At 54.2% G+C, this 14,258-nt stretch overlaps 3 protein-coding genes and 1 pseudogene across 5 annotated transcripts in view; 3 read left to right on the plus strand and 1 right to left on the minus strand.

The window, feature by feature from the left end:
- The window catches only part of UBAP2 (ubiquitin associated protein 2), a 145,559-nt gene that overhangs the window by 8,840 nt on the left and 122,461 nt on the right, over nt 1–14,258 (minus strand). The gene's annotated exons all lie outside the window — the stretch shown is intronic.
- On the plus strand, nt 1,979–2,560 carry LOC308231644 (interferon pseudogene; annotated as a pseudogene). Its single transcript has one exon. The product of its transcript is annotated as an interferon pseudogene (transcript).
- Nucleotides 8,582–9,157, plus strand: LOC308231645 (interferon-like; the record flags this gene model as incomplete). Its single annotated transcript, XM_080637311.1, has 1 exon — nt 8,582–9,157. One exon carries the CDS (start codon nt 8,582–8,584, stop codon nt 9,155–9,157), a length of 576 nt encoding a protein of 191 aa, XP_080493437.1.
- Nucleotides 11,473–12,048, plus strand: LOC308231646 (interferon-like; the record flags this gene model as incomplete). Its single annotated transcript, XM_080637312.1, has 1 exon — nt 11,473–12,048. The coding sequence occupies one exon, from the start codon at nt 11,473–11,475 to the stop codon at nt 12,046–12,048; it is 576 nt and encodes a 191-aa protein (XP_080493438.1).

Genomic DNA, 14,258 nt, shown 5'->3' on the forward strand with positions numbered 1-14,258 from the left:
GTATATAATTTAGAAATAAAAATATATTGGGGATGAGTGCTCACAAATTTCAAACTGATGGGGTGTGCAATCAAAAAAGGTGCAGATCACTGCCTTAGATCATTCTTCTAGGTCTTCTACAGGAAAGTAAGACAGTCCTCACCCTAGAAAGTCTGCACTCCGAGATCACAGCACACGTCAGCAAAAATAAAATGGCATTTTGTCTCAATTTGGGAGAAAAAGAGAGAAGTCCTTCTCCTCAGGCTGCTCTCAATCCATTCTCCGCTCACCTTGTATTTGTGCTTGGGATTGCCCCAACCCAAGAAAAAATATCCTCTTCCTTCATACCTGCCTCTGCAAATTCCCTGGCACCTCAAATGCTTTCTCACAGTTAACAGCACCTTCCAACTTTCTGTATTTCTGTGCATCACTTCCATTTCCTACACCTTATCCTAAATTACTGAACATGAAACATTCCAACAAAGATTAAGTATTGCAGGTGCTTTCTGTAACTTTAAACAGTGCCATATTTCATCATCCTTTCATTGCCAGGTAATTCCACCCAATGAACTTTGGCAAGAACCATTTAATAAAGTACAACCAAATTAATGTTAGAAGTCTTAGAGCACCACTCTCATTTCATTCTAAGGAAAAAGCCAACAAAAACAGAATGTATCTGAGAATACATCTGAGCAGGATTCAGTGGAGAGGGACTCTTCATCAGGGACTGTAGCTATAGACAAGGGGTGACGGGTTTAAACTTAAACAGGCAAAGTTCAGGTTAGATATAAGGAAGAAGTCCTTTACTGTGAGGGTGGTGAGGCACTGGCACAGGTTGCCCAATGAAGTGGTAAATGCCCCATTCCTGGCAGTGTTCAAGGCCAGGTTGCACAGAGCCTTGGACAACAGGGTCTAGTGTGAGGCCGCCCTGGCCGTGCCAGAGGGATGGAACTAGATGATCTTTGGGAACTTTCCAACCCAAACCATTCTATGATTCTATGATATGAACTGGAAAAGACACACTAGCATTTTTCCCCTATACAAACTGGACAAAATACAACCAAATCCACATGAGAACAGGGTCTAAGGATTGCAATTATTTCCACTGTCCCTCAGGTGGGGGAAAACCACCTGACAAATATTCCCACCTGCTCCTGCAACATCTAATGTTGACTAATTTCTACAGCAAATTCGAAATGTAATAATCCCCCCCAAAATCTAGAAATCACAATCACTGCATGAATAGCTGAAAAATGACATTTATGCATTTGTTTGTAAATATTAACATGCTGAAGAGAAATAGACTGGGAAATGTAGAAAATGAAACTGACACATGACTCCAGAAATATTCAGTGAGATATTTGCAGAGAGGAGAAACTCTTCCACAGCAAGGCTGTAGATGTGATACAGAAAGGAAAAGGAAAAAAAAGGGGAAAAAAAAAAGAAATAGAGAAAGTAGACTGACACACTAATAATTTTTCCCATAAAAAAGGAAAATATATATTAACTCATACATACAAATAGAAAAAGAACATGAAATAAAAGAAATCGATATGGATAGGCCGAGAGACTTGAAAATAAAAACAAAGAAAGGCAATGAACAAAACAAACAAAAAGGAAATCCCGAAAGGCATCCCAAAACCCACGTTTTCATATCCCCTGCTGAACCATAACAGCACAGCAGCTTGGGACCCCTTTGCACCCCAACAGCATCCACGGGAAAGAACCAGCTCCTCCTTCCCTTCCTTAGAGCAGGGCAACCCCCTGCTCAGACTTTGACAAGCACAAAAAAAAAGCCTAAGGAAAAACTAAACAGAAAGCAAAACCGAAAATGGAACTAGGGAAATCCTGTCTAGAGGATGGTGATGATGAATGGAAAGTGGTGCCATATATAAAGCTGCCACCCAGCAGCATCCCCAGCACAGTGACCACTTGCACCACCACCAAGACGGAGCACGCTCCTGCCCAGCGCCCCACAGGCACCACACGCAGCCCCACCATGCCTGCGCCCGCAACCCCACAGCCCCGCTTGGGCCGCGGCGCCCCGGCGCTCCTGCTCCTCCTCCTCCTCACGGCTCTCGCCACCGGCCTCGCCTGCCACCACCGCACTGCCCGCGATGCCACCTTCCCCTGGCGCAGCCTCCAGCTCCTCCAGGCCATGGCTCCCAGCCCCACACCGCCCTGCCACCACCAGCAGGCGCCCCTCTTCCCCGACACCCTCCTGCACATCAGCCACCCCCAGCAAGCCGCCGCCGCCGCCCTCCGCATCCTCCAGCACCTCTTCCACACCCTCAGCAGCCCCAGCACCCCCCAGCACTGGCACAGCGAGCCACGGCACCAGCTCCTCAACAGCCTCGATCATTGCATCCACCACCTGGAGCACTGCCTGCCAGACAATGTCAGACCCCTCCAACGCCGAGGACCCCACAACCTGCTGCTCAAGATCAACAAATACATCCATAGCATCAAGGGCTACCTCCGTGCCCACAACTACAGCGCCTGCGCCTGGGACCACGTTCGCCTTGAAGCTCACGCCTTGTTCCAACACTTGGACACACTCTTCCGGCGAATGAAGAGCTGATTTGCTCCCACGCTCTGCCAACCCCAGCACCAAATGCCTGTCCTCAGCCAATATCGGTGGCCATAGATGGAGTGGAGGCAACTGCAGCCTGAGCTGGGACTGGTCTCGGTTGCCCGAGCTCTTCCAGGCAGGATCCTGCACTGACAGGGAATGGGCATGACCACATTGAGGCTAAAGCTGGGCTGTGGGACAGCCGCACTGCTTATACTGCTGGGAAGGCAGGAGGGGATTGCTGTGCTGCACACCTATGGGCAGCCTATGGACACAGGGATGGGAGAGGGGTGATATTTATTACCTATGGAGATATCCAGCCTACCCAGGCTGTGACCTCCCCTGATGGAGGGGGAGGTCCCCATGGACAATGCGAGACTCTTGCGACGACGAAAGAACTCTTATTTATGTATTTATTTAGCTGGCCGTGGGTTGGTTATTTATTTATTTATTTATTTATTTATGTCCTTCTTGCAAATAAAGACTTTTTGTAAAAACAAAAAAGAAGGAAAAAGAGGGGGTCATCATGCATGTACCTGATAGGCAAAGACACGGAATCTCCAGGCAGGCAGGGATGAGTCTCCCTCCTGCAGCCCAGCCCACCAATACCTCCTGCCCTGGCCAAGGGCTCCAAACAGCAACCTACTCTTGGTGACCCACCATGGTCCTTCAAGCCCATAGGCATCTCCTGCTGATGCCAGACTCTGGGAGCACATGCTTGCCCAGAGAATATGATGCCTGCACTGTGTGCACCTCCTCTCCCACCACCTACTCTCTTCCTTCCCAACCCTTTCCCCCTACTAAGACATAATAGTCCCTTCCCAACAACAACCCTATCACAAACCACTCCACAGCAATGCCTAAGTACTGTTAGGTACACCAAGCAGAGTAGCATAGACAAGATGCATGTGAAAAAGGCATGGAGGGGACCCACCAAAGCCTGTGACATTTGGACAAGGAACAGCATAGCAGCACTACAACCCCCACACAAAAGCATAAATACAAGCTGAGCAGAGAATAGATTAAGAGCAGCTCTAAGGAGAAGGACTTGGGGGTGTTGGTTGATGAGAACTACAATATGATCAACATGCTCAACATGGGGAGTGTGTGCTTGCAGCCCAGTAACCAACCCTATATGCTGGGCTGCATCAAAAGGAACATGACCAGCAGGTCATGCCCCTTTGCTCTGCTCTCGTGACAACCCCCTGCTGTCTTGCATCCGAGTCTGGGGCAATGACACAAGAGGGACACGGACCTGCTTGAGCAAGTCCACAGGAGGCCATGGAAATTCTCTGAGAGCTGGAGCACCTCTGCTCTGGAGACAGGCTGAGAGAGCTGGGCTGGTTCAGCTTGGGAATGAGAAGGCTTCAGGGAGAACTTAGAGCAGCTTCAGTGCCTAAAGGTGCTACAAGAAATGCGGAGATGGGATTTTTACTACGGCTTGTAGGGATGAAGGGGAATGGCTTTAAACTGACAGAGGGGAGATTGAGATTAGACATCAGGACGAAATTCTTCCCTATGAAAGTGGTGGGACCCTGGCACAGGTAGCCCAAGGAAGTTGTGGCTGCTCCATGCCTGGCGGTGTTCAAGGCCAGGTTGGCCGGGGCTTGGAGGGAATTGGTCTATAGTGGAAGGTGTCCCTTGGCAGGGGTTGAAACTGATGAGCTTTAAGGTCCCTCTCAAACCAAAACATTCTGTGATTCTATGACCATCAGAAAAGAGATCAGGGAGGTTGTAAGATGGCCATTCCTGGGGATGTACGCAAAAGCATGACTGGAAAAGCCAAACAGTAACCTCCTCTGATAAGACCTATCCTCAGCACAACAACAAACAAAGGACCCTCCAGAGAAAAATACACCACTAGAAAAAAATTAAACCAACAGGAAGACATGATGCAACGACAGAGATAAAAACAAAAACAGAAACTGAGAAGTTGCAGTAGTATCAGAGATAACATAATACACATGCAAATTACCAAGAAAACCTAGAAATTTAGGGGGAAAAACTTGTATGAAGAGAGCATGTAGATCCACACCACACAATGACACAGCACTCAAAACAAATTCCTCAACAGGCAAAACCAGAAAACAAATGAATATATTCCTGGCTGCATCTTCACAATTTTTCAAAAAACAACTGTTTAGAAAAGATTTACAGTCCCCAGAAACAATGAGATTCAAATAGGGAAAAGGAAGCAAACGAATCATAGAAGCTTCATCAATACAGATAGAACACTCAAGTGATAGCCTGTGAAACATTTCCACATAGCACATCTCAACAAAGGGAGATAATATAAATGCACAGAAGCACATCATCTAAAAAGTAACAAAAAACCAAACCAAAAAAAAAAAAGAAAAAAAGAAATCACACAAAAAAGATGACAAATGTACCAAAAATTAAACCCCAGAACAACTACTACAGCCTTATACATTACTAATGTGTACTGGTACTTGGGGTTACTGCTCTCCAGATGCACTACCCTGCTCTTGCCCCCTTGAACCTCACTAGGTTGCTCCTGCCCAAATCTCCAGCCTGTCAAGGCCCTGCTGAATGGCAACACAACTGCAGGTGTATCAGACACTGTCCCCACTTCTCCCCAACACCCCCTCCAAGCCCTGCTCCAAACAGGGATCGGCACACCCCATGCCCGCACTTGCACTTGCCACCTCTCCAAAGAGGCACTTCCCAACACCTCTTTGCAAAGCCTCTGACACAGTTCAGCCAGCCTCTGCACGAGCAATTCCCCCACATTTGCATCCTCAATGTTTTCCACCACCCAGCCCACTTCAGACCCAAAGACGATCACCGCCTCTGGTCTGCTCACTACACGCAAGGCACGGAACCCTGCTGCCGCTCCCGGGGCAGGAGCACAAACACCACCACGGGCTTGGAACACATCTCTGAGCAGGAAAGGCCCAGACAGTTGGGCGGGTGCACAAGAGAAGACTCCAGAGAGAAGGTCCAGCGGCCTTTAAGGGGCTTCCAAGAACCGTGGGGACAGGCCTTCCACTCGGGCCTGTCGCCATCGCACAAGGAGCAAGGCTTTGACGCTAACAAGAGCCGACATTCAGGCGAGCTACAAGGATGAGACTATTTACCATGACGGTGCTAAGAAACTCCAACAGCTTGCTCAGAGAAATGGGAGATGCCCCATCCCTGGAAACATTCCAGCTCGGGCTGCTCATGGCTCAGAGACACCTCGTCTGGTGGAAGGTGGCTCTGCTCAGTGCTGGGCGGCTGGAACACAGAAAACCGTCCAAGTCACTCCCAACCCAGCCCAAGCCATGCCGTGCCTCTAGGAAGCACAGGCACGGCACAGAGCCCTTGGATTAGGCCACGTCCGGCTACTCCGGCCTCCTCACCCGTCTGTCACAACGACTCTCTCGCTGCGCTGCTTGACAACCTCTCTGCACCACCAACTCTTGCAGGGCAACACGCACAAGGGCCCAGCCATGGCCATCCACCATCCATGGCCCTGCCTCCTGCACTGATGGCACCTGGCAACGCCACATCATCCTGCATCTTCCAGCACCCCAAGCACCGCAAGCAACAACACAACACTGCCCGACATCACCGTGGCTTCCCACCCCGACAATGCCCTCACACCACCACCAGCACCACACATGCCTTTCCCTGCTCCAAAAGCTTGCAGAACCCACAGAATCCCGGAATCAGTACGGTGGGAAGGGATCTCTGCAGATCACCCAGTCCAATGCCCTGACAAGGCACGCCCACCTAAAGCAGGTTACACACCGATGCCTCCAGGCGGCTTTGGCATGGCCCCGGACAGGGAGACCCCACAACTATCCACCACTGAAAAGAGTTTGGCACCACCCTCCTGGCACCCACCTTGCACATGTTTAAATGCATTCATGAGATCCGCTCTCAGTCTTCTCTTCTCTAGACTAAACAGGACCAGCTCCCACAGTGTCTCCTCAGAAGGCAGTGCTCCAGACGCCTCAGCATCCTTCACGCCCTTCCATGGATCCTCTCCGGGCGCTCCTTGTCTGTCTTCTCTCAGGAGGCCAGAACTCGACACAGCTCTCCAGCTGTGGCCTCACCACGGTTCAGTACAGCTGGAGGATCGCCACCCTCCACCTCCTGGACACACTCCTCACAAGGCACCCCAGGGTACTGCTGGCCCTCCGGGCTCAAGCGCACGCTGCAGCTCGCAGTCAACCGATCAGCAACCAACACTGCCAGGTCCTTCTCAGCAAAACCGCCCTCCAGTAGGTCACCTCCAACCTGGACTGCTACTTGGGGTTCCTGCTCTCCAGCTGCGCTACCCTGCTCTTGCCCCCTTGAACCTCACTAGGTTGCTGCCTGCCCAAATCTCCAGCCTGTCAAGGCCCTGCTGAATGGCACCACAACTGCAGGTGTATCAGACACTGCCCCCAGCTTCCTAGCAGCAGCAAACTTGCTCACGGGACACGACAACTCTTCAGGCACGTTGGTGTTGGCACCGGCGCTGTTCAACATCTTTGTCGCTGGCACCGACAGTGGGATCGAGTGTGCCTCAAGCCGGTTTGGCAACAACACCAAGCTGCGGGCTGCAGTCGACATGCTGCAGGGAAGGGAGGTCACGCAGAGGGGCCTGAACAGGCTTGAAAATCGGCCACCGCCAACCTCGTGAGGTTCAACAAGGCCAAGTGCAACGTCCTGCACACGGGTCACGGCAATCCCAAACACAGCTCCGGCCCGAACGGAGAACGGATTAACAGCAGCCCCGAGGACAAGACCTGGGTGTCTTGCTTCAGGAGAAGCTGCATGACCTGGCAGTGTGCGCTCACAGCCCCGGAAGCCAGCGTATCCTGGGTGCATCACAAGGAGCGTGACGAGCAGGGGGAGGGAGGGGATTCTCCCCGTCTACTCCTCTCTCCTGAGACTCCACCTGCAGTCCTGCGACCACCTCTGGGAACAACAGCACAAGAGGATGCGGAACGGCGTCAGGCAGTCCAGAAGAGGCCACGGAGATGCTGTGAGGCCTGCTGCACCTTTGCTCTAGAGACAGCCTCAGAGAGCCGGGCTTGTTTAGCCTGAACAACAGAAGGCTGCGGCAAGACCTTACAGGAGCTTCCACTGCCCAAAGCCTCCTACAGGAAAGACGGGGATGGCTGTTTTACAAGGGCCTGGTGGGACGGGACAAAGAAGAACGCCTTTAAACTGACACAGACTATATTTATATTAGATATTAGGAAGAAATTCTTCACCATGAGCGTGGCGACACAGTCGCACGGGTCACCCAGGAGCAGTTGGAGCCGCCCCATTCCTCAGAGAGAGCCTTTAAGCACACAGGGCCTTCAGCAGCCTCCTCTGAGAGGTCTTACCCTCAACACAAGAATGCACTTACGACCTCCAGAGAAAACCAGATCACCGAAAAAAAACCATTAAACAACACGTAGACATGATGCGCCAACAGTGAGACAACCAAACACTTAGAGAGAAACAGAGAAGTGTCACGAAGAACCCAAAGAGAGAATAAGCAGCGATGTCATCGCTGAATACAAGGACGTAGTCGCACAAAAGCATACACCGAAAGTCAAACCCCACAACCACTACTACAGCCCAAAAGAAGGAAAAGGGACTTGGGCAGGAAGGGAAATCCAGCACACCACAACTGGAAAGAGACAGAGCCGCAGACCAAAAGCAGAAACCACAACAAACTCACCAGCAGCACAGGCGCCCCACATGTGCCTGCCCCCGAGCTTTCCCATCTCCACAAACCAATACACCAAAACCCCTGCCATAACCGGCACCAACCAAAACACAACCACAAAGCACGGCCAAGGACTTCCCCACCCACAGCCACCCCAGAAAAGGCTCTTCCCCAGCAGCGGCACAGACCCCAGCCCAAACTGGAAACCACAACCGGCAACTGGCCGCAAGCGGAAAGCGAGGAAGGGGAAGCCGCGGTGGCACCACATAAAGCTGCCACCCGGCAGAACCCCCAGCACAGCGCACACCCGCACCACCACCAAGACGGAGCACGCTCCTGCCCAGCGCCCCACAGGCACCACACGCAGCCCCACCATGCCTGCGCCCGCAACCCCACAGCCCCGCTTGGGCCGCGGCGCCCCGGCGCTCCTGCTCCTCCTCACGGCTCTCGCCACCGGCCTCGCCTGCCACCACCGCACTGCCCGCGATGCCACCTTCCCCTGGCGCAGCCTCCAGCTCCTCCAGGCCATGGCTCCCAGCCCCACACCGCCCTGCCACCACCAGCAGGCGCCCCTCTTCCCCGACACCCTCCTGCACATCAGCCACCCCCAGCAAGCCGCCGCCGCCGCCCTCCGCATCCTCCAGCACCTCTTCCACACCCTCAGCAGCCCCAGCACCCCCCAGCACTGGCACAGCGAGCCACGGCACCAGCTCCTCAACAGCCTCCAGCACCGCATCCAGCGCCTCCACCACTGCCTGCCGGACAACGCCACGCTCTTCCCGGAACAAGGGCCCCGCAACCCGCTGCTCACCATCAACAAATACTTCCGACACATCCAGGACTTCCTGCGCACCCACAACCACAGCGCCTGCGCCTGGGACCACGTCCGCCTCGAAGCTCGCCTCTGCTTCCAGCACCTGCACAACCTCACCCGCACCGTGCCCAATTAGCCCAGCAACCCCACGCTCCCGCACCGCCCCGACACCAGCACCACGGGGGCAGCGCCCGCACACACCCACCTCGGGCCTCCAGCATCCTCCGCAACAGCCGCGGACAGAGCCGCCCCGGCCCCGCGCCTCCTGCGGCCGCTGCTCCCCGACACAACTGCTCTATTTATTGGCACACGCTGCCACCTATTTATTCACCTATTTATTCACACCAAATAAAGACCTCTTGACAAAACGCTCCCGCCGCCTCTCCTCTCACAAGCGCACCAACCTCTGCTTGGTCTCTGGTGAACCTCAAGATGCAGTGCCTTTCACTTGTCCTGTGAAACCTGTACGTTTCTGTCTGCCCAGTTCTGCAGCCTATGCAGATACTACTGAATGCCAGCACAGCCTTTCAGATGCATCAGCCACTGCCACCAGCTTCCTATCAGCCACAAACTTGCTGAGCTGTCTCTCTAGCCCTTCACCCATAGCACTCATTAAAAAGTTGAATTAGACCAGATCCAGTATTGGTCCCTGAGAAACACCACTGACTGCAGTCCTCCAACTGCGTTCTACTCTGTTGATCACAATGCTCTCAGCTCTGCCATCCACACAGTCCTCAGCCCATCTCACTGTCCATTCATTTAATCCACACTTCCTAAATTCACCTATGAGGGTTTTATTGGAGACATTGTCAAAAGGCTTGTGGAAGTAAATTCTCATAACATGCTCTGCTCTCCCCCCGTCAACCCATCATGCCATGTCATTGGAAAAGCCTTTTAGTTTGTCTAAGCAAGATTTATCCTTGGTGAATCCACGCTGACTACTCCTCAGGAACTTCTTTAACGTGCTTGGGTCTGACCACCAGAATGTCCTATTCCATCACCTTTCCAGGGACGGAGATGAGAATGACTGGCTGATGGTTTCCTTGGTCCTCTTCTTTTCCCTTTCTGATGATGGAGTGACATTGGCCTTCCTTCACTCCTCGGACACCTCTCCCATTCTCCATGTTTACCCAAGGATGATGAAGGCAGCAGAACAACAACATCTGCCAGCTCCCTCGGCACCTTAGGCTGCATCTCATCAGGGCCCATGGGTTTATGGGTGTTGCGTCTGTCCCGTCTGTCACTAACCTAACTCTCTACAACCAGGCGGCTAAATCTTACTTTCTCTGGCCTTCATCTCTAACCTCCAAGGTCACGGACTCCTGAGGGCCGTCCGTAGGGATGAAGACTGAGGAAAAGAAGGCATTCAGTAATTCAACCTTTCCTGTGTCTTCTGGAACCAGGACACCCATTGATTCACCATCGGCCCGACATTATACTTATCTTGCTTTCCCTGCTGATATACACGAAGAAGCTCCTCTTGTTGTCCTTATGTCTTTTGCAAGGCTCAGTTCCAAGTGCACCTTGGCCTTCGTCGTTCTACCTCTGCATACAGTGACAATGCTCTTGTTTTTTCTCCCAGTTGGATTCTCCTCTTTTCCACCTCAAGAAATTCTTCACCACGAAGGTGGTGAGACAATGTCACAGGTTACCCAGAGCACTCGTAGCAGCCCCATCCCTCAACAAGGGCCTTTGAGCACAAAAGGCCTGTCAGCTCACAAGGCCAGCAACCACCTCTGATACCTATCCTCAGCACAAGAAGGCACTTAGGACTTCCAGAGAAAAAGAGATCACTGAAAAAAAACATTTAACAGAAGATAGAAATGATGCACAAACAGTGATAAAAACAAAAAACAGAGAGAAACAAAGAAATGGCACAACTTACCCAAAAAGAGAATAACCAATGATGCCATCATACTCATACAATGATGTAATCACACAAAAAACAATACCAAAAGCAGAACGCCACAACCACTACTACAGCCCAACAGAAAGAAAAGGAAGGTGGGCAGGAAGGAAAATCCAGCACACCACAACTGGAAAGAGAAAGAGACACAGAGAAAAGGCAGAAAGCACAAGGAAAACTCACCAGCAGCACAGGCGCCCCACATGTGCCTGCTCCCGAGCTTTCCCATCTCCACAAACCAATACACCAAAACCCCTGCCATAACCGGCACCAACCAAAACACAACCACAAAGCACGGCCAAGGACTTCCCCGCCCACAGCCACCCCAGAAAAGGCTCTTCCCCAGCAGCGGCACGGACCCCAGCCCAAACTGGAAACCACAACCGGCAACTGGCCGCAAGCGGAAAGCGAGGAAGGGGAAGCCGCGGTGGCACCACATAAAGCTGCCACCCGGCAGAACCCCCAGCACAGCGCACACCCGCACCACCACCAAGACGGAGCACGCTCCTGCCCAGCGCCCCACAGGCACCACACGCAGCCCCACCATGCCTGCGCCCGCAACCCCACAGCCCCGCTTGGGCCGCGGCGCCCCGGCGCTCCTGCTCCTCCTCACGGCTCTCGCCACCGGCCTCGCCTGCCACCACCGCACTGCCCGCGATGCCACCTTCCCCTGGCGCAGCCTCCAGCTCCTCCAGGCCATGGCTCCCAGCCCCACACCGCCCTGCCACCACCAGCAGGCGCCCCTCTTCCCCGACACCCTCCTGCACATCAGCCACCCCCAGCAAGCCGCCGCCGCCGCCCTCCGCATCCTCCAGCACCTCTTCCACACCCTCAGCAGCCCCAGCACCCCCCAGCACTGGCACAGCGAGCCACGGCACCAGCTCCTCAACAGCCTCCAGCACCGCATCCAGCGCCTCCACCACTGCCTGCCGGACAACGCCACGCTCTTCCCGGAACAAGGGCCCCGCAACCCGCTGCTCACCATCAACAAATACTTCCGACACATCCAGGACTTCCTGCGCACCCACAACCACAGCGCCTGCGCCTGGGACCACGTCCGCCTCGAAGCTCGCCTCTGCTTCCAGCACCTGCACAACCTCACCCGCACCGTGCCCAATTAGCCCAGTGACCCCACGCTCCCGCACCGCCCCGACACCAGCACCACGGGGGCAGCGCCCGCACACACCCACCTCGGGCCTCCAGCATCCTCCGCAACAGCCGCGGACAGAGCCGCCCCGGCCCCGCGCCTCCTGCGGCCGCTGCTCCCCGACACAACTGCTCTATTTATTGGCACACGCTGCCACCTATTTATTCACCTATTTATTCACACCAAATAAAGACCTCTTGACAAAACGCTCCCGCCGCCTCTCTTCTCACAAGCGCACCAACCTCTCCGTCGGCCGCGGGGAAGCCACTTCTCCCCAACACCCCCTCCAAGCCCTGCTCCAAACAGGGATCGGCACACCCCATGCCCGCACTTGTACTTGCCACCTCTCCAAAGAGGCACTTCCCAACACCTCTTTGCAAAGCCTCTGACACAGTTCAGCCAGCCTCTGCACGAGCAATTCCCCCACATTTGCATCCTCAATGTTTTCCACCACCCAGCCCACTTCAGACCCAAAGACGATCACCGCCTCTGGTCTGCTCACTACACGCAAGGCACGGAACCCTGCTGCCGCTCCCGGGGCAGGAGCACAAACACCACCACGGGCTTGGAACACATCTCTGAGCAGGAAAGGCCCAGACAGTTGGGCGGGTGCACAAGAGAAGACTCCAGAGAGAAGGTCCAGCGGCCTTTAAGGGGCTTCCAAGAACCGTGGGGACAGGCCTTCCACTCGGGCCTGTCGCCATCGCACAAGGAGCAAGGCTTTGACGCTAACAAGAGCCGACATTCAGGCGAGCTACAAGGATGAGACTATTTACCATGACGGTGCTAAGAAACTCCAACAGCTTGCTCAGAGAAATGGGAGATGCCCCATCCCTGGAAACATTCCAGCTCGGGCTGCTCATGGCTCAGAGACACCTCGTCTGGTGGAAGGTGGCTCTGCTCAGTGCTGGGCGGCTGGAACACAGAAAACCGTCCAAGTCACTCCCAACCCAGCCCAAGCCATGCCGTGCCTCTAGGAAGCACAGGCACGGCACAGAGCCCTTGGATTAGGCCACGTCCGGCTACTCCGGCCTCCTCACCCGTCTGTCACAACGACTCTCTCGCTGCGCTGCTTGACAACCGCTCTGCACCACCAACTCTTGCAGGGCAACACGCACAAGGGCCCAGCCATGGCCATCCACCATCCATGGCCCTGCCTCCTGCACTGATGGCACCTGGCAACGCCACATCATCCTGCATCTTCCAGCACCCCAAGCACCGCAAGCAACAACACAACACTGCCCGACATCACCGTGGCTTCCCACCCCGACAATGCCCTCACACCACCACCAGCACCACACATGCCTTTCCCTGCTCCAAAAGCTTGCAGAACCCACAGAATCCCGGAATCAGTACGGTGGGAAGGGATCTCTGCAGATCACCCAGTCCAATCCCCTGACAAGGCACGCCCACCTAAAGCAGGTTACACACCGATGCCTCCAGGCGGCTTTGGCATGGCCCCGGACAGGGAGACCCCACAACTATCCACCACTGAAAAGAGTTTGGCACCACCCTCCTGGCACCCACCTTGCACATGTTTAAATGCATTCATGAGATCCGCTCTCAGTCTTCTCTTCTCTAGACTAAACAGGACCAGCTCCCACAGTGTCTCCTCAGAAGGCAGTGCTCCAGACGCCTCAGCATCCTTCACGCCCTTCCATGGATCCTCTCCGGGCGCTCCTTGTCTGTCTTCTCTCAGGAGGCCAGAACTCGACACAGCTCTCCAGCTGTGGCCTCACCACGGTTCAGTACAGCTGGAGGATCGCCACCCTCCACCTCCTGGACACACTCCTCACAAGGCACCCCCAGGGTACTGCTGGCCCTCCGGGCTCAAGCGCACGCTGCAGCTCGCAGTCAACCGATCAGCAACCAACACTGCCAGGTCCTTCTCAGCAAAACCGCCCTCCAGTAGGTCACCTCCAACCTGGACTGCTACTTGGGGTTCCTGCTCTCCAGCTGCGCTACCCTGCTCTTGCCCCCTTGAACCTCACTAGGTTGCTGCCTGCCCAAATCTCCAGCCTGTCAAGGCCCTGCTGAATGGCACCACAACTGCAGGTGTATCAGACACTGCCCCCAGCTTCCTAGCAGCAGCAAACTTGCTCACGGGACACGACAACTCTTCAGGCACGTTGGTGTTGGCACCGGCGCTGTTCAACATCTTTGTCGCTGGCACCGACAGTGGGA

The sequence above is a fragment of the Psittacula echo genome (assembly GCF_963264785.1).
Source record: "Psittacula echo genome assembly, chromosome: Z".
Classification (NCBI taxonomy): domain Eukaryota; kingdom Metazoa; phylum Chordata; class Aves; order Psittaciformes; family Psittacidae; genus Psittacula; species Psittacula echo.